This window comes from Pavona decussata, unplaced genomic scaffold, assembly GCF_977016875.1.
Source record: "Pavona decussata unplaced genomic scaffold, jaPavDecu1.1 SCAFFOLD_50, whole genome shotgun sequence".
Taxonomy (NCBI): Eukaryota; Metazoa; Cnidaria; class Anthozoa; order Scleractinia; family Agariciidae; genus Pavona; species Pavona decussata.
The window spans coordinates 1,091,379-1,109,529 of NW_028145472.1; the positions used below are offsets into that span (position 1 = coordinate 1,091,379).

At 36.1% G+C, this 18,151-nt stretch overlaps 2 protein-coding genes across 4 annotated transcripts in view; both read left to right on the plus strand.

Moving 5' to 3' along the window:
- The window catches only part of LOC146481431 (uncharacterized), a 58,782-nt gene extending 52,538 nt beyond the window's left edge, over window positions 1-6,244 (plus strand). The window contains exons 1-5 of one of the 3 annotated variants that reach the window (XM_085108518.1): window positions 573-648; window positions 2,392-2,442; window positions 4,427-4,593; window positions 4,899-5,378; window positions 5,633-6,244. In XM_085108518.1, the coding sequence (XP_084964644.1) occupies window positions 4,471-4,593; window positions 4,899-5,378; window positions 5,633-5,992 (963 nt within the window). In that variant the 5' untranslated portion in view covers window positions 573-648; window positions 2,392-2,442; window positions 4,427-4,470 and the 3' untranslated portion in view covers window positions 5,993-6,244. Of the gene's footprint in view, window positions 1-572; window positions 649-2,391; window positions 2,443-4,426; window positions 4,594-4,898; window positions 5,379-5,632 lie in introns of those variants that run through there. The other 2 variants (XM_085108519.1, XM_085108520.1) reach the window with 2 other exon arrangements.
- LOC146481435 (uncharacterized) overlaps window positions 1-17,843 on the plus strand; it is a 54,006-nt gene extending 36,163 nt beyond the window's left edge. Inside the window, exons 2-5 of the mRNA XM_085108536.1 lie at window positions 13,805-13,855; window positions 16,044-16,210; window positions 16,532-16,996; window positions 17,238-17,843. Of these exons, the coding sequence (XP_084964662.1) occupies window positions 16,088-16,210; window positions 16,532-16,996; window positions 17,238-17,597 (948 nt within the window). The 5' untranslated portion in view covers window positions 13,805-13,855; window positions 16,044-16,087 and the 3' untranslated portion in view covers window positions 17,598-17,843. The remainder of the gene's footprint in view (window positions 1-13,804; window positions 13,856-16,043; window positions 16,211-16,531; window positions 16,997-17,237) is intronic.
- The last annotated feature ends 308 nt before the right edge of the window (window positions 17,844-18,151 follow it).

The window sequence follows — 18,151 nt, forward strand, 5'->3', positions numbered from 1 at the left end:
ATTCCTCGTCAGAATAATGACTCTGATCTGGAAGAATTTTTAAATATTTGTTCTCTCAAAAACTTGATCTTACGAGAGCCTCATTACATGCAAAGAAGACAAAACAGAAAAGTTACACACGCTTTACTTGCATGAGCTTCGAACGATTGCTTGGAGAATATGACAGCATAGTTTTGTATTCTGTTTTCCTCACTGGTACCAAAGGAGAGGATTGAAGCGGAAGACTTGACATGTTTTCTTTGTATTTCCATACGATTTGAGGGCTTGGGGAAACAGAGTTTAATTTGCATGGATGCTTTAGACTGAATATTTAATTTCAAAATCAATCCTACATGGCGTTCGTCTTTCTTTTATTTTCGTTAGCGCACTAGAAACGTCATTTTGATCCGGCTAGAATAGAGGACGGCAAGTTTCCCATCAGTTTGAAAATTCCAGGCCAAATTTCCCACCGCTATTCCAATCGAAATATCTGAAGGGATTATATTGCAACGAAATGGATCATTTCAGGGTGCCCTGGTTCAAATTTTGGATTTTTTGCCTGTTAGTATACCGTTTCTAACAACTTCTTTAATTTTTTTTCTTTTTAGATTTACGCTTTCGTTCCGCCGAGCCATGCAGTCGAGAAAGTACTGCAAAGGTCACTGAAAGGTAAATTATTTTAAACATGTATTCACTAAGACATATTTTAGAGTTTCTCTGGTGTTAAAATTAATTACAGCATAAGGCTAAGTTTAAGCTTTATTCTTTATGGACTATTTTACTTGCATAAAACAAAATCGGTGTTAGTATAAATCCATTATCTTGTAGGTCAGTTTTGGTTTTAGGTGGAGCTTTTACGTTAAAACGACCCGTCTAGGTAATTTCACAAGGAACTAAGTTTTAAATCGCTACATGTTTAATTTAAAAAGAAACTCGTACCAAGTAAGACGAATCAATGTAAAACTGAAACTGATAGCCACGCTAGTACTTTCACTGCTTATACAGCGAACAATTTTATCAGCTCGAAACCAAACATTTTTACATGGCTCATGTTTAATTTAAAAAGAAATTCGATCTCAAAAAGACGAATCAGTAAACGATAAACAGTGAAACTGTTAGCCATGTTGGCGTTTCAAATTTAGTGAACACTCTTTTGAAGCTAGGGTCACAATTAGCTTTTTGTAAATTAGCTCGAAAACAAGCATTTTTACATCGCTACATGCTTGATTTAAAAGAAATTCTATCCAAGTAAGATAAAACAATCTACAAAATAAAAGTTAGCCATGCTCGCGTTTCAAAATTAGTAAATACAAACACGCTTTCTATGCATGACAATTAGCTTTTGTAAACAGTCTTTTAGCAGGTCGAAACCAAGCAAAGGGTTCTTAATTTACACAGTTATTTTTAAACTGAGCAAATAAACAGGAAATTCAGAGTTAGCAGTCGTTTGCAATGAGGCTTCAAGCAATCTTCATCTATGTTCTTTGTCATCAGTCGCTGTAACCTTAAATTAGTTTGAAAATTCTGATGATGTGGTCGATAAACCCTTAGTCGTTTCCCATACAGATTGACACAGCTGAATATTATTCACAGCAATGTGTTCAATCGATAGAAAAATTCAAACATATGTCAACACACCGAAGCCAACACCAGCCACAACATAACCTTAATTACCCATTAATACTCGGAAATTGGACTGTTTATTAGTCAAGAAAAACTGCGTACCTGGAGACAGAAAACAACTATTGCGAAATGGAGCTAAACTGTTCCACTTTTTGAGAAAATATACAACTGATGTGAAAACCGTACGGTAAAGTGATAAGGGTAAGGGAAGCCTTTTGACAGTGAGAGTATTGCAACTTTGGAAAGATGGACCGTTTTTAGGAAGGATATATGGTTAGGCTGTGAGAAAACCTCCCCAGGGGGCGAGGGTAGAGAAGCCCTGATACAGTTCAGATTCCGGACGGAGGGAAACAAGGATATCTCACCGATTACTTTAATCTCAATCCACAAATATTTTATTTGAGCTTTTAAAATCTATTTGGCCTTTTTTTTTTCTTTTCTAAAAATGAAACAGTGAGTCACGCCAATTTGGGAAGTATATCGTGGCAAAGCATCACAAAAGATGCCGTCCTATTGAACGAATCAGGACCAAACAAACTGTGGGGGGTGGGAATAGAGTTTTGAGGTTAAAATTAAAAACAAAGGTTTGGAAGAACTTGTTTTGACGAGAACCTAATTAAACAAAACAAAATAGAGCTTTATCAACTAAAACCTTTCCAAAAGTGACAAGGGAGGACCGACGAATCCGACATTGTAAATTCTCGGCAGTTTTGTTAATTGTTATTTGTGAAGGATTTCTTTGCTCTTTTTGATGTAAAATCAAATTCTTTTCCTATTCCTCTATTTCAGATTTCTTGTTCTTGTCCAGACAACCCGGATCAGTGCTGAATTACTTCAAAGGTAGACGATTTTGATGTTTACTAGCATGCATTTTAAGCAGCGCTTTCACGCTGAACTAGCTTTTACGCCTTAAACAGTAAAATAAATTGGTGTTTCTTTCTCCTGTTTCCTGAGTTTCAGAAATAAAAAAAACCCAATGCGTGCTCTAGTTTTCATGTGCGGTGCTCCATTTGATGTTGGAAAATGTATCGAGAGAGGTTACCATATTTGCTTAAAATTATCCTTTCAGCTCTGATCGATAGAAGACAAACTTCTGTTCGCGATCGGTTAATTTATGGCAGTTTTTTAGACACGAAACGTCCTGTAGTTTGGTCTTTCTGTCTTATTCGCGTCATTTGCCGATCTCGGTGCAGTAAAAATGGCTGTCAACCAAACTGAAGAAACATGTTACTAATGCGTTCAGTATGCTAGTCGAATTTAATAGCACTTCTGTGAAACAATCATGATAATACTGGTTATGATAACAAAAAAGTTATTTTACTCTTGTAAATCTGATCCATCCTTGTGCTTTGAACTTGCAACATGAATACGTAACTTTAGTTGTTGATTTCGTCATTTGTTAATAATTATATAGACTTCAAAAAATCCATTCACAGATTAAATAAGATTGAATCGTGAAAGCAATAAGAGGTACACAAGAAGGATTATAAATAATCTGGATCTGACGTGTCCAACAAACTCAACGTCTATTTTCTCAAATAGCCGAGTAAAAGAAGTGAATTGAAATGATATCTAGTGAGAGTCGTGTAAAGACTATAGCATGCGACTTTACTTTCAAACCAAGAAAAAACAAAAAAAAACAAAACAAAAAGAAAACAAAAACAAAAAAGCAAAATCACAAAGGCATTATTTTGTTCTACGGCTCACTTAACTGGAAACAGGTTAACGGATTTCAGTATGCAACATTTTAATCAAAAACAAATCCGAAACTTATTGCCGCATGAGGCATTTTGTTCAATTGTCTATCAAACAATATGAATGTTTGTACAATATTAAACAACAGAAATTATTTAACCAATAGGAGTACTTGGCTTATTCTGGAAACCAACATGTTATGAGCTTTAAAACGTGTCTAGGACTATTATTTACTTTCAAGTCAACAACAATTATTTAACCAATAGGAGAGCTTGGCTTAGTTTGGCATCCAACATATTATCAACTTCAAAACGTGTTACTTTCAAATCAACAAAAAATTAATTAACGAATAAGAGAGCTTGGCGTATTTTGGCATCCAACACGTTATGAGCTTTAAAACGTGTTACTTTCTAGTCAACAGAAATGATTTACCCAATAGGAGAGCTTGGCTTATTTTGGCACCCAACATGTTGTCAGCTTTAAAACGTGTCTGAAACAAGATTTTTTCTTACAAGTCAGACAACAAACAAAAAGGATAAAAGCTTCTGTAATAGTGAGAGGTGAATCAGTTTTCCTTCATATGGTTGAAGCCGCACAACTAAGATTGGTAGGTGATAAAACTATAGATTTTCCGCCTTACGTTTCTATAGAAAATTACTAATTTTTCTTGACGGAATTGAAGTGAGTTCTTGTGCAATTAATTGGAAGATTTTTTACAAAAATGCTTTTAACTTCTTTAAATTTAAATTTAGCAAGTACTTGAATTAGTCGTTTTTCATGAAAATGCTTAGGTCTCTAAATTGAATAACATCCCGTAATGATTTTAACTTAAGTACGATAACAGAAATTAAATTACCAAAAAATAGGAGGAATAACACTTCAATCACTTTATATCTTCATGATCAAACTCAGTGGCAACGGCTGATATTTAATAGTTATTATCTGATATAGCATAAGAAATCGACGACTTACCACCAACGGTTATGTGGTCGGTTGGTTTGTTTGTCTGTTAGTTACCTTAATTTTTATAACAAAGAAGCTCAATATCAAAAGCCTCATCATTTTCCCTTTGAGCTCCTTGCAGTCCTTGCACTTCGATAATTTGTAGTTATTTTCTTATCTTTTTCAGTGGTGAATAAAACTGAGTTCGAGAATCCAATGTTCACAGATTGAATGATGTCGAACCGCTACCTGAATATACCGCTGACCACCATGCTGTGTGTACTGTTCTTACTGCTGATGACCTTGTGTTCTGCCAATGACAACAGCAGCAGCAGCAAACCACGTGACAACAAGGTGAGTTTGATGAACAGAATTTAAGCACAAACTCACAACAGTCAACTCCCTTCCTGCTGCCCACCAAACAAAATAGGATTCCAAAAGAAAAGAGTGACTGGTTACAGGTCACTTCAAATTGCATTTAACAATTAAAATCAGTTACTTGAAATTGTTGCAGTAATCATCATTTAAAATACAATTAAAAAGTAAAAAAATAAAACTCATTGAAAACGCAATTAAGAAACCAATCAAAATATGTACATAACAATGTTCACAACTCAACACAAGTAGCATAAAAGAGAATTTTTAACTTATTCATTTAGGGCACTCCTCAACAGACGTCATCATATGGGTCTTGTGGTCACAGCACATGTCTCTGCGCACCAGGAATTCCAGGTATCCCAGGAAGCCCTGGATCCGCGGGACCAGCAGGTGCTGCGGGATCACCCGGCAATCACGGACCTGAAGGACCTATGGGCCCTCGAGGAAACAAGGGCGATGAAGGCCCTAGTGGAAGACGAGGTACTTCAGGCCTCAAAGGTGCTCAAGGACCCCCTGGACCACCGGGTCCTACTGGAAAAAAAGGCAAAGCAGGTACCCGTGGTAACCAAGGTCCCCCTGGCCCCAAGGGACAACAAGGATCCTCTGGCCCACCAGGTTCACGTGGAAACAAGGGTGATACAGGTGCTGGTGGAATTCAAGGTCCCCCAGGGCCCAAAGGAGCTCTAGGGTCTGTTGTGCGTAACTGGAAACAGTGCGTTTTTAAGAAGCTGGATGATGGAAGGGACTCTGGATTGATTAAGGTAAAAGCTGAATTTTGAACTTTATATTAAATCCAAAGCTAAAGGCAACGTTATTACGTTTCTATGAATACTAAGAATACTAACATCCAGTCTAACCTAGTTCAAGGTATAACTTACGCTGGCCGCCTTATGACGTTGTTTCGCACAGATGCATTTATACGATTAAACTGCACGACTATAATATCTTTATATGAAAGCTCATGGTTTCCATTTCAGTGCTGTTGTTGATTGATTTTTTTCCCTCGTTTTTGCAGGAATGTCTTTTCAAGAAGATATCTGCCAAAACAGGGCTGCGTGTCTTCTGGAGTGGAACTCTTCGCATCTACAACTGCCATGCGTGCTGCAGGCGATGGTATTTCACCTTCAATGGTGCAGAGTGTTCAGCTCCAGCAGCCATTAATGGTGTAGTATACATGAATTATGGAAATAATGGCAGAAAGGATTTACACCGAGTGAGGCAAATCGAAGGAGTCTGTGAGAAAGTCCGCAAGGGCACTGTGCGTGTGGGATTCTGGGTCGGTAATTGTGCTGGTTATGGATCGGCAGATGCATACACAGGCTGGAAGTCAGTGTCCCGGATCTACGTGGAAGAAGTACCACTCCCACAGGCTTAAAAAGAGCAAATTTTCATTTTCCGTTTTTTTTAAATTTAAGGTGCTTGGTAGATTCCAACTGCGAACTGAATGATGGCTTTACTCAAAAAGGGTTAGAATCTGAATTATAGCTTATGATAACCAGCTTGAAGTAACTTTTGACAATCAAAACAGGCGTTTAATTTTTGAAGCTTCAAAGGTGTAGGGAATGACGGCCATTTTATTCGACAGCAATGTATCACGAGATATACGCAATAAAAGGCAGGTAACAATAAATAATACACTGCGTTGTGTGAATTTCTTACGGTGCTAATTCTTTGCTACAGAGTTGAAGTTTATAAGTTCTTACTAATTTTTTTCTTAAATATACCTTGAAGAAGAAAGGCCGTGCCTTTCGAAATATTAGAAAAGTATACTTTTTTGACCATGAAATCAGCGTTACTCTTTTTTTAGACGTTTTTTTCTACAATGTTTTGCTGATTACATCCTTTACTACAGGATCCGGTATTTTTATTTTGTTGTTTGTTGTGGTTCTTGCAAACACAGTTAAATGTTACTGGTTTTTACTCAATGTTTTCCGGCTTTGTTTTTGTGGTTACCATGTCACATTTAAGGTACATATGGCAGATTTTTTTTTATTTGCTTGATCAAATGTTAATATTGTTCTAGAATGAAAATGAAAAAACAAAATCATTGTTAAGTCACTTCCTTCTGGGTAGAATACCGCGAAAGACTGGAGACTGGGGATAGTGGTGCGGTGATGCCAATACAGCGGTTTCTCTAGTCGAGTGAAAGCAAGCAAGTAAAATTTCACAATTTTATATGTTTTATTTTCATAAGAAAACAACATAAAGATTTGAGGAGGCAAAAAAAATTCTCATATACACTTTAACTTCCTAGTAAATAAAGTCTTTTTAAAAAAAATACACTTTAACCTCCCCACACAATTAATCCACAAAAGGAAACACCGTAACTTTGACGTACTTAATCCACAAAACCAAAATCTCAGTTACTTGGCTTTTTACTACACTAAAGCCACTGTTTAAGTTTTCAATCGGATTTTATATGTTTCATGTGCACTTTAAGGCAACATGAAATCACTCAAACAGACAAATGACTCGCTCTGTGAACATTCGCTGACGTGTCAAGCTGACTCCTCCGTATCCACGAGATAGAATTTAGGTAATTCAGCCTTAAGGCTGCGAGGTGATTTTAAAAAAACTATCTATCTACCCGACTGATTATACGAGATAGCTTATATTGTTGGTGACTTGGATGTTGAGATTGACAACAAAAGATCAGAAAAAAAGTAATAGAATACAGCGAAGCTTTCACCTACCTATCACAATAGGAACAAAGGCTACACTGCTTTTGTTATGACTGCTACTGACAGGTAAAACATTTCAAGTGGAATTTAATTTGCTATACTGATCGTATTGAAATGATTTGAGGAACACAGTACAGGTTCAATTGACAATTTGTCGACGAAGCAATTCACCGTACTTACAATCCAGACCGAAATGGTTTTGATTTGCTAAAGCTTTAACATTTCTTTAGCTATAAACTCGCTTCGGGTTTCTCGAAATCACATTTAAATTTAGGCCACCCAAACATAAAAGAAGTCATTCCATTGGACATTTTAGTAACCATACATAAATCTTTCTAGCCAAGGTTTTAGCCAATAATATTTCTCGTTAGAATGACTCTTGTCAGGGAGAATTTTTAAACATTTGTTCTCTCAAGAACGTGATCTAACGAGAGCCTCACTATATGCGAAGAAAACAAAACATAAAACTGTCTATTACTTCAGCTGCATTAACTCACCAATAAGACAATTGCTTGAAGAATATGACAGCGTGAGTTTGTATATTTTTTTCTTCGCTGGAACCAAACAAGAGTATTTAAGCAGAAGATTGGACATGTTTTCTCTGTATTTCCATATCATTTGGGAGCTTTCAGGAATATTTTACTTTGATTTGCTCGGATGCTTCAGGCTGATAATTTACTGAATATTCAATTTTGAAAATCACTTGCACGTGGCGTTTGTCTTCAATTTTCCCATGTTTGGAAAACTCAAGCCCAAGTTTCTCACCAAAATTCAAATTGAAATATCTCAGCGATAATATTCCAACGAAACGAATCATTTCAGGGTGCCCTGGTTCAGATTTTGGATTATTTGCCTGTTATTATATCGTGTCTAACAACTTCTTTAATTTATTTCCTTTTAGATTTATGCTCTCTCTCCGCCAAGCCATGCCGCCGCTATAGTACTCAAAGGTAAATTATTTTAAACATGTATTCACTAAGATGCATTTAAGAGTTTATCCGGTCGCGGGTTAAAATTAACTGCGGTACAAGGCTGAGCAAAAGCTTAATTATTTGTGGACTTTTTTAATAGCATAAAATATAATCTGTGTTAGTAGATCTCATCATCATTGAGGTCAGTTTTAGTTTACTTGTACAATAGAATCATTCATATGTACTTTTCAATGGCTTGTGACAAAACAATCGAACCTCACTTTCTTTAATCTTTATGATTCCTTTGAAGCAGTACGAATAAATATGGCTACCTTAGACCTCTTTTGAAAATTCCATAGCGACGGCAGTTTAACAGTCAACCACTGTATAGCGTATACGGGAATTTTGATTAATATCAGTAGTGGAGTTTGGCTTTAAAATGGCCCGTCTTGGTAATTTTACAAGGCACCAAGTTTTACATCGCTAAATGCTTAATTTAAAAGGAAATTCGATCTCAGTAAGAAGAATTGATGTACGATAGAAAACTGTTAGCCATAATAGCATTTCCAAATTAGTAAACACTCTTTTGAAGTGTCACATTAGTCAACAAGCTTGTTGTTAAATTATATTAACTGCTCGAAACCAAACATTTTTACATCTTTACATGTTTTTAAAATTGAAAAACAAAAAAATTAAAATAAATATTCCATCTCAAAAAGACGAATTAATGTATGATATACGGTGAAAATGTTAGCCATGTTGGCGTTTCAAAATTGGTAAACACTCTTTTGAAGCGTCACAATTAGCTTTTTGTTAATTATGTTATCAGCTCGAAACCAAACATTTTTGCATCGCTACATGTTTAATTTAGAAAGAAATGTGATCTCAATAAGACGAATCAGTACTGTATATGTGTTAGGTATGCTAGCATTTCCAAATTTAGTGAAAGGAATTCTTTCTCAAACAATGTCCGAAATAAAAGGTAAGCCATGCTCGCGTTTCAAAATCAGTAATACAAACACGCTTTTAAGCATCACAATTAGCTTTTGGTAAACTATTCTAGAATGTCGTAACCAAACACAGGGTTCTTAATATGCACAGTTATTCTTAAAGTGGCCAAATAAACAGGAAATTCAGAGTGAGCAGTCGTTTGTAATGAGGCGTCAAACAATCTTCATCTATGTTCTTTGTCACCAATCGCTTTAACCTTAAATTAGTTTGAAAATTCTGACAATGTGTTCGAAAAACCCTTAGTCGCTTTCGTTACCGATTGACATAGCTGAATATTATTCACACCAATGTGTTTAATCGTTTAATTAGACAGAGGTAAACGTTGATAGAAAAATTCAAACATATGTCAACACACCGAAGTCAGCACCAGCCACAACACGACCTCAATTACGCAATACACGATAATTGGACTGTTTATTAGTCAAGAAAAACTGATTACCTGGAGCCAGAAAAAAACGTAATGCAAAAGCCGTGATCTTAAGTACAAAGAAATAAAATGGAGCTAAACTTTTCCACTTCCAGAGAAAACTATACAACTGATGTGCTACTCGTAAGGTAAAGCGACCGATGTAAGGGAAGGCTTTTAATTTGATAGAGAGAGTATTGCAAGCTCAGTCACTTGTATTTCTACATAGTGTACATACCTTCATACACTTTATTTATTCTCGAATTTACAGAGTAGCGTGGCCGCTAATTTCTTCGAACTACCTGAATTTTTGTGTAGTGGAAAAATCGAGGGTTGTTAGGAAGGATATACAGTTTGGCTTTGAGAAAACCTCCTAAGGGGTGGGGGGAGAGGAGAAGGGGTGGCGTAAGCACTTGCCTGTAACGTGTTAAATATACCAATGAAGGCCTTTTTTTTTTTTTTTTAATCAAAAAAGGAACTATGAATCACGCCAATTCAGAGAACACAGCGTAGCAAAACAACAATGAAAATTCCCTCTTGTCGGACGAATCAACGATTAAACAAAGTGTGAGGACAACTATTGTTAGGGAATTAAAATTTAAAACAAACGTTTCTTAATCTTTAGAAGGCGGAAACTCGCAAAACGATTTGAATAAATAATGAATAAACAGGGTATGTAGAATTGACGGAATTCCGTAAAATTTGGCCCGAAAGTTAACTGAACAACTGAACAAAATGTGTTCGCATTTTTGTTTTAAACAAATACTTTCCTTCTTGCTGCCTCCGAACGCAACACGTTTGCTAATTCTTTTTTTACTGGAACTTGACAGATCTATTAAAAGAAAACGAATAGGAATACAGGGAAATGCTCACACACTGAGGGATTGACGTTTTGTGATTGACACTGTGCGGATACATTTTGTCAGAGATCACGTTTGGTACCCGATTAATTCGACCGAATGGCGTTCTGTCGGTTTACTGTATACCGGCTTCCTTAGCCTTAGCAGAGGAATAACCAAAAAAGCTTATTATTCTATCGAATTTTGAATTTAATAACCTTTCTATCGATATATAGATTGCGGTGGTTTGCTAAGAAACAGCGCTCGTACGAATTTTTTTTTCAGAAAGGCACCCGCGAAGGTTTGGAGTAACCTTAAAACACAATAAATCACCAAGTAATACAAAAACAAAAATTCATTTCACGTGCACTTTATAACTAAAGTAAACAAACGACTCGTTCTGTGAACATCCGCTGACCTGTAAAACTAACTCTTCAGCATATCCACAAGCAAAAAATTGACCAGATTGATAATACGAGATTACTTACATTGACAAAGAGATTGGCAACGAAAAAAGAGAAAAAAAAATAGAATACAGCAAAGATTTCTATTATGACTGCTTCAGACAGGTAAAACATTTCTTGTGGAATTTAATTTGCTTAATTTATTGAAATAATTTGAGGAACACAGTACAGGTTCAACTGACATGGTTTGACTACAGATGTTTTTAATTTCCTGAAGCTTTGATATTTCTTCGCTATTCGCTCAGAGTTACATCTAAATTTAGGCAAGCCAAAAATAAAAGAAGTCATTCCATTGGACATTTTAGCGACCGTATACAAATCATTCTAGCCAGGGTCTTAGCGAATAATATTTCTCGTTAGAATGACACTTGACAGGGAGAATTTTTAAGTAGTTGTTCTCTTAAGAACGGACGCGTGATCTAACGAGAGCCTCATTATATCGGCAAAGAAACCAAAACAGAAAATTGATCATTACTTCAGCTTTATAAACTCACCAATTTGACAATTGCTTGAAGAATATGACAGCGTGAATTTGTATATTATTTCTTCATTGGTCACCAAACAAGATGATTTAAGCAGAAGACTTGACATGTTTTCTCTGTATTTCCATATTATTTGGGAGCCTTAATGATTATTTTACTTTGATTTACTCGGGTGCTTCAGGCTGAATATTTACTGAATATTTAATTTCGAAAATTAATCGTACGTGGCGTTTGTCTTCAAATTCCCATGTTTGGAAAATTCTTGGCCATGTTTCACGACACAATTCAAATCGAAATATCTGAAGCGATGAAGTTACAACGAAACGAATCATTTCAGGGTGCCCTGGTTCAGATTTTGGATTATTTGCCTGTTATTATATCATGTCTAACAACTTCTTTAATTTATTTCCTTTTAGAGTTATGCTATTTTCCGTTGAGCCATGCAGCCGCTAAGGTACTCAAAGGTAAATTATATTATATGTATTCACTAAGATGCATTAAACAGTTGGTAGGATCAAATTAATTGCAGACCCAAACCTTGAATCTAAAGCTTAATTGTTTGTGGACTTTTTTATTCACATAAAATATAATCTGTGTTAGTAGATCTTACCATCTTTTAGGTCGGTTTTGGTTTACTTGTGTATTACTTCAATCAGCCACATTAGAATAATTGATATGCACGTTTCAATGGCTTGCGACAAAATAAACGAGCCTCACTCTCTTTAATCTCTGTGTGATTTCTTTAGAGCTTTACAAAAAAAGTTAGTACCTTAGACCTTTTTTTGAAAAATTACACAGTGGCGACAGTTTAACAGTCAACCATTGTATACAGAAATTTTAATCAACATCACTAGTGGCGTTTTGCGTTAAAATGGCCCGTCTTGGTAATTTCACAAGGCACGAAGATTTACATGGCTACATGCTCAATTTAAAATGAAATTCGATCTCAGTAAGACGAATCAATGTACGATAGAAAATTGCTGGCCACACTAGCTTTTTCAAATTAGTTGAAACGTCACATTAGTCCATTAGCTTTTTGTTAAATCATTTCAGCTGCTTGAAACCAAGCATTTTGACATTGCTGCACTTTTTTTCTTTAAATATTCGATCTCAAAAAGACAAATTAATGTACGATATACAGTGAAATGGTTACCCATGCTAGCATTTCCAAATTTAGTAAACACTCTTTTGAAGCGTCACAATTAGCTTTTTGCTTATTATTTTATCAGCTCGAAAACATTGCTACATGTTTGGTTTGAAAGAAATTCAATTAGCCATGTTCGCGTTTCAAAATTAGCAATACAAAGACGCTTTTTTTCAGAAGGTCGAAACTAAGAACAGGGTTCTTAATGTACAGTTATTCTTAAAATGGTCTGTTATTTGAAATAAATAGGAAATTTGTCAGAGTGGGCAGTTGTTTGTAATGAGGCATCAACCAATCTTCAGTTATTTTCTTTCTCACCAATCGCCTTAACCTTAAATTAGTTTGAAAATTCTGATGATGTGTCCGTTTCTCTTACCGATTTACACAGCTGAATATTATTCACAGCAATGTGTTCAATCGTTTTATTAAACAGAGGGAAACGTCGATAGAAAAATTCAAACATATTTCAACACACCGAAGCCAACACCAGCCATAACACGACCTCGATTACCCATTACTCGGAAATTGGACTGTTTATTGGTCAAGAAAAACTGAGTATCTGGAGACAGAACAAAATTATTGCAAAATGGAGCTAAACTGTTCCACTTTTTGAGTAAATAGACAACTCAGGTGAAAACCGTAATGTAAAGTGATCAGGGTAAGGAAAGCCTTTTGACAGTGAGAGTATTGCAATTTTGTATTTTTGTGTAGTGGAAAGATCGACCGTTGTTAGGAAGGATATATGGTTAGGCTCAGGGAGGGAGGGTGGAGAAGAACTAATACAAATCACCTATCTAAGTTCAGATTCTGGAGGAAGGGAAACAAGGATATCTCACCGATTACTCTAATCTCAATCCAAAGGTATTTTATATAAGAAGCTTTAAACTAGTTGGCCTTTTTTTTTTTCTAACAAAATACAGTGAGTCACGCCAATTCGGGAAATACATCAAAGCAAAGCATCACAGAAGATGCCGTCCCAGGACCAAACATACTGTGAGGGGGGGGGGGGGGGTTAGTGTTTTAAAATTAATATTTAAAACAAAGGTTTGGAAGAACTTGTTCTTGCGAGATTCTAATTACACAAAACAAAATTAAGCTTCGTCAACTAAAACCTTCTCAAAAGTGACAAGGAAGGACTGACAAATCCGACACTGTAAGTTCTCTGCAGTTTTGCTGAATGTTATTTGTGAAGGATTTCGTTGCCCGTTTTGTTGTAAATTCTAATTCTTTTTCTTTTCCTCTAATTTAGATTTCTTGTTCTTATCCAGACAACCCGGATCAGTGCTGAATTACTTCAAAGGTAGACTATTTTGAAGTTTACTAGAATGCAATTTAAGTAGCGCTTACACGATGAATTTAGTGTTTGCGCCTTTAACAGTAAAGATAATAGTTTTTCTCTCTCCTGTTTCGTGACTTTTAGAAACCAAATAACGAAATGCGTCTTCTAGTTTTTATGACGTTTAATGCTCCATTTGATTTTGGACAATGTATCGAGATAGGTTACCATATTTGCTTAAAACTATAATTTCAGCTCTGATCGAGAGAGGACAAACTTTTCTTCGCAATCGGTTAATTTAGGGCACTTTTTCAGACACGAAACGGTATTTAGTTTGACCTTATTCACGTTATTCGCGGATCTCGATGCAGTAAAAATGGCTTTTAAACAAGCTGAACAAACATGTTACAAATTACTCAAGTATTTTCAGAATTTAACAGCACTCGGTTAAACAAAATCAGCGAAAAGCAACAAGTCTGTTACAAAATTGTAATTTTTAGGTTACACCGCAAATAAGTTTAAGCAAGTTTTATTCAGAAACTTCACTGCTGTGAAACAATCATGATAATTCTGATAAAAAAAGAGTACTTTCACGTGTAAATTTAATCCATCCTTGAGCATTACACATGCAACAGGAATACGGAAATTTAGTTGCTGATTTCGCTTTCTGTTAATAATTGTACAGACTTCTTATATAGATTCATTCACAGATCAAATAAGATTGAATCGTGAAAGTAATAAGAACAGCAAAACTAGGATTTTGAATAACCTGGATCTGACGTGTCAAACATACTCAACGTTTATTTCCCAACAGCTGAGTGAAAGAAGTGAATTTAAATTATATTTATTGAGAGCCGTGTAAAGACTTTGGTACGCGACTTTACACTCAAAAGAGTGCATTATTCTGTTTCACAGCTCACTTAACTAGAAACAGATTTCAGTACGCAGCATTTTAATTGAAAACAAACCCGAAACTTATTGCCACATGAGCCATTTTGTGCAATTGCCTATAAATATTATGGATGTTTGTACAGTTTTACACATGTTATCAAACAAGGCAGATAAAACAAAAGCGGGCACATCATGATTTCATCGGCTGAGTCATCTAAACTTGCTACAACTTGTTAGTTATCTAACAAAACATTTTAAAAGAGTCAAGGCTGTTGGTAGATACAAAAATGATTTAACCAATAGGAGTGCTTGGCTTAATTTGGCATGCAACATGTTATGAGCTTTGAAACGCGTTTCTTTCTAGTCAACAAAAATGATTTAACCAATAGGAGTGCTTGGCTTAATTTGGCATGCAACATGTTATGAGCTTTGAAACGCGTTTCTGTCTAGTCAACAAAAATGATTTAACCAATAGGAGTGCTCGGCTAATTTTGGCATCCAACATGTTATCAACTTCAAACGTGTTATTCTCTGAACAACAAAAATGATTTAACCAATAGGAGTGCTCAGCTTATTTTGGCATCCAACATGTTATCAACTTCAAACGTGTTACTCTCTAAACAACAAAAATGATTTAACCAATAGGAGTGCTCGGCTTATTTTGGCACCCAACATGTTGTCACCTTCAAAACGTGTCTTAAACAAGATTTTCACTCACAAGTCAACAAACAAAAAGTATAAAAGCCTCTGCAATAGTGAGAGGTAAATCAGTTTTCCTTCAGATGATTGAAGCCGCACAAGCAAGATAGAACTATACATTTCCCCTTTACGTTTCTTTAGTAAATTACAATTATTTCTTGACAGAATTGAACTGAGTTCTTGTGCAATTAATTTGAAGATTTTTTTAGCAAAATTCTTTTAACTTCTTTAAATTAAATTTAGCAAGTACATGAATTAGTCGTTTTTCATGAAAATGTTTAGGTCGCTAAATTGAAGAACATCCCATAATAAATTTAACTTGAGTATGATAAAAAAAATTTAAATTACCAATAAATAGGAGGAATAACGCTTCAATCACCTTATATCTTCATGATCAAACTCAGTGGCAACGGATGATATTTAATAGTTATTATCGGATATAACATAAGAAATCGACGACTTACTAGCAACGGTTATGTGGTCGGTTGGTTAGTTTGTCTGTTAGTTACTTTAATTATTGTAACAAGGAAGCTCAATATCAAAAGCCTTATCATTTTTCCTTTTGGGCTCTTTGCAGTTCTTGTACATTGATCATTTGTAGTTACTTTCTTATCTTTTTCAGTGGTGAATCAAACTGAGTTCAAGAATCCAATGTTCACAGATTGAATGATGTCGAAACGCTGCCTGAATATACCGCTGACCATCATGCTGTGTGTACAGTTCTTACTGCTGATCACCTTTTGTTCTGCGAATGACAACAGCAGCAGCAGCAAACCACGTGACAACAAGGTGAGTTTGATGACCAGACTCTAGGTACAAACGCACAACAGTCAGCTCCCTTCCTGCTGCCCACCAAAACAAAATACGATTAAACAAGAAAAGAGTAACTGGTTACAAGTCACTTCAAATTGCATTTAACAATTATAATCAGCTACTTGAAATTGTTCCAGTGAGCAACATTTGAAATGCAATTAAAAACTTAAAAAATAAAGCTCATTCAAAACGCTATTAAGAAACCAATCAAAATATGTACATAACAATGTCCACAGCTTAGCGCAAGTAGACTGAAGGAGAATTTTTAACTTATTCATTTAGGGCACTCCTTAACAGACGTCATCATATGGGTCTTGTGGTCACAGCACATGTTTCTGCGCACCAGGAATTCCAGGTATCCCAGGAAGCCCTGGACCCGCGGGACCAGCAGGTGCCGCAGGATCACCTGGCAATCACGGACCTGAAGGACCTATGGGCCCTCGAGGAAACAAGGGCGATGAAGGCCCTAGTGGAAGACGAGGTTCTTCAGGCCTTAAAGGTGCTCAAGGACCCCCTGGACCACCGGGTCCTAGTGGAAAAAAAGGAAAATCAGGTGCTCGTGGTAACCAAGGTCCTCCTGGCCCCAAGGGACCACAAGGATCGTCTGGCCCACCAGGTTCACGTGGAAACAAGGGTGATACAGGTGCTCGTGGAATTCAAGGTCCCCCAGGCCCCAAAGGAGCTCTAGGGTCTGTTATGCGTAACTGGAAACAGTGCGTTTTTAAGAATCTGGGGGATCAGAGGGACTCTGGATTGATTAAGGTATATGCTGAGTTTTCAACTTTATATCAAATCCAAGGCTAAAAGTAGTTAATAATGTTTCTATGTATACTAACAATACTAACATCCGGTCTGACCTAGTTCAAGGAATGTAATTTACGCTGGCCGCCCTATTACGTTGTTTCCCACGGATGCATTTATCTGTTTTAAACTGCATGATAATAATATCTTTATATGAAAGCTGATGGCTTCCATTTAAGCCGTGTTTTTTTCATTTTTGCAGGAATGTGTTTTCAAGAAAATGTCCGACAAAACAGGGCTGCGCGTCTTTTGGAATGGAAATCTTCGCATCTATGGCTGCCATAACTGCTGCAGGCGATGGTATTTCACCTTCAATGGCGCAGAGTGCTCAGCTCCAGCAGCCATTGATGGTATAGTATACATGGTACTTGGGAATAGCGGCAGAAAGGATTTACACCGAGTGAGGCAAATCGAAGGAGTCTGTGAGAAAGTCCACAAGGGCACTGTGCGTGTGGGATTCTGGGTCGGTAATTGTGCTGGTTTTGGATCTGCTGATGCACAAACGGGCTGGAACTCAGTGTCCCGGATCTACTTGGAAGAAGTACCACCCCCGCAGGCGTAAAAAGACGAAATTTTCATTTTTCGTTTTTTTTTTTTTTTTTTTTAATTTTAAGGTGCTTGGTAGATTCCGACTGCGAACGGAATGATTGCTTAATTCAAAAAGGGATTAGATTCTGAATTCTAGCTAATGATAACCAACTGGAAGTAAATTTTGACAATCAAAACAGGCGTTTAATTTTTGAAGCTTCAAAGGTGTAAGGAGTAAACGGGAAATATGCAAATAAAAGACAGGTAGCAGTAAATAATACACTGCGTTCTGTGAATTTCTTTAGAAGTTCTGACCAATTTTTTCGTGTATTTTTATAATTCAATGATGGTTACCATGTGACATTTAAAGTGTATATGCCGGATTGTTTTTTTTTATTATTTGCTTGATCAAATGTTTATGTTCTCGTATAAAAAATTAACCTCCAAGGACCGGAAGTAAAATTTCACAATTTTATAGGTCTCCAACGCAACGAAGAAAAATTGTTAAGGATTGAAGGGGAAAAACCTGAAGATTTGATCAGGCACAAAAATTAAAAAAATAAATAAAAAAAAAACATTTTGTCATAT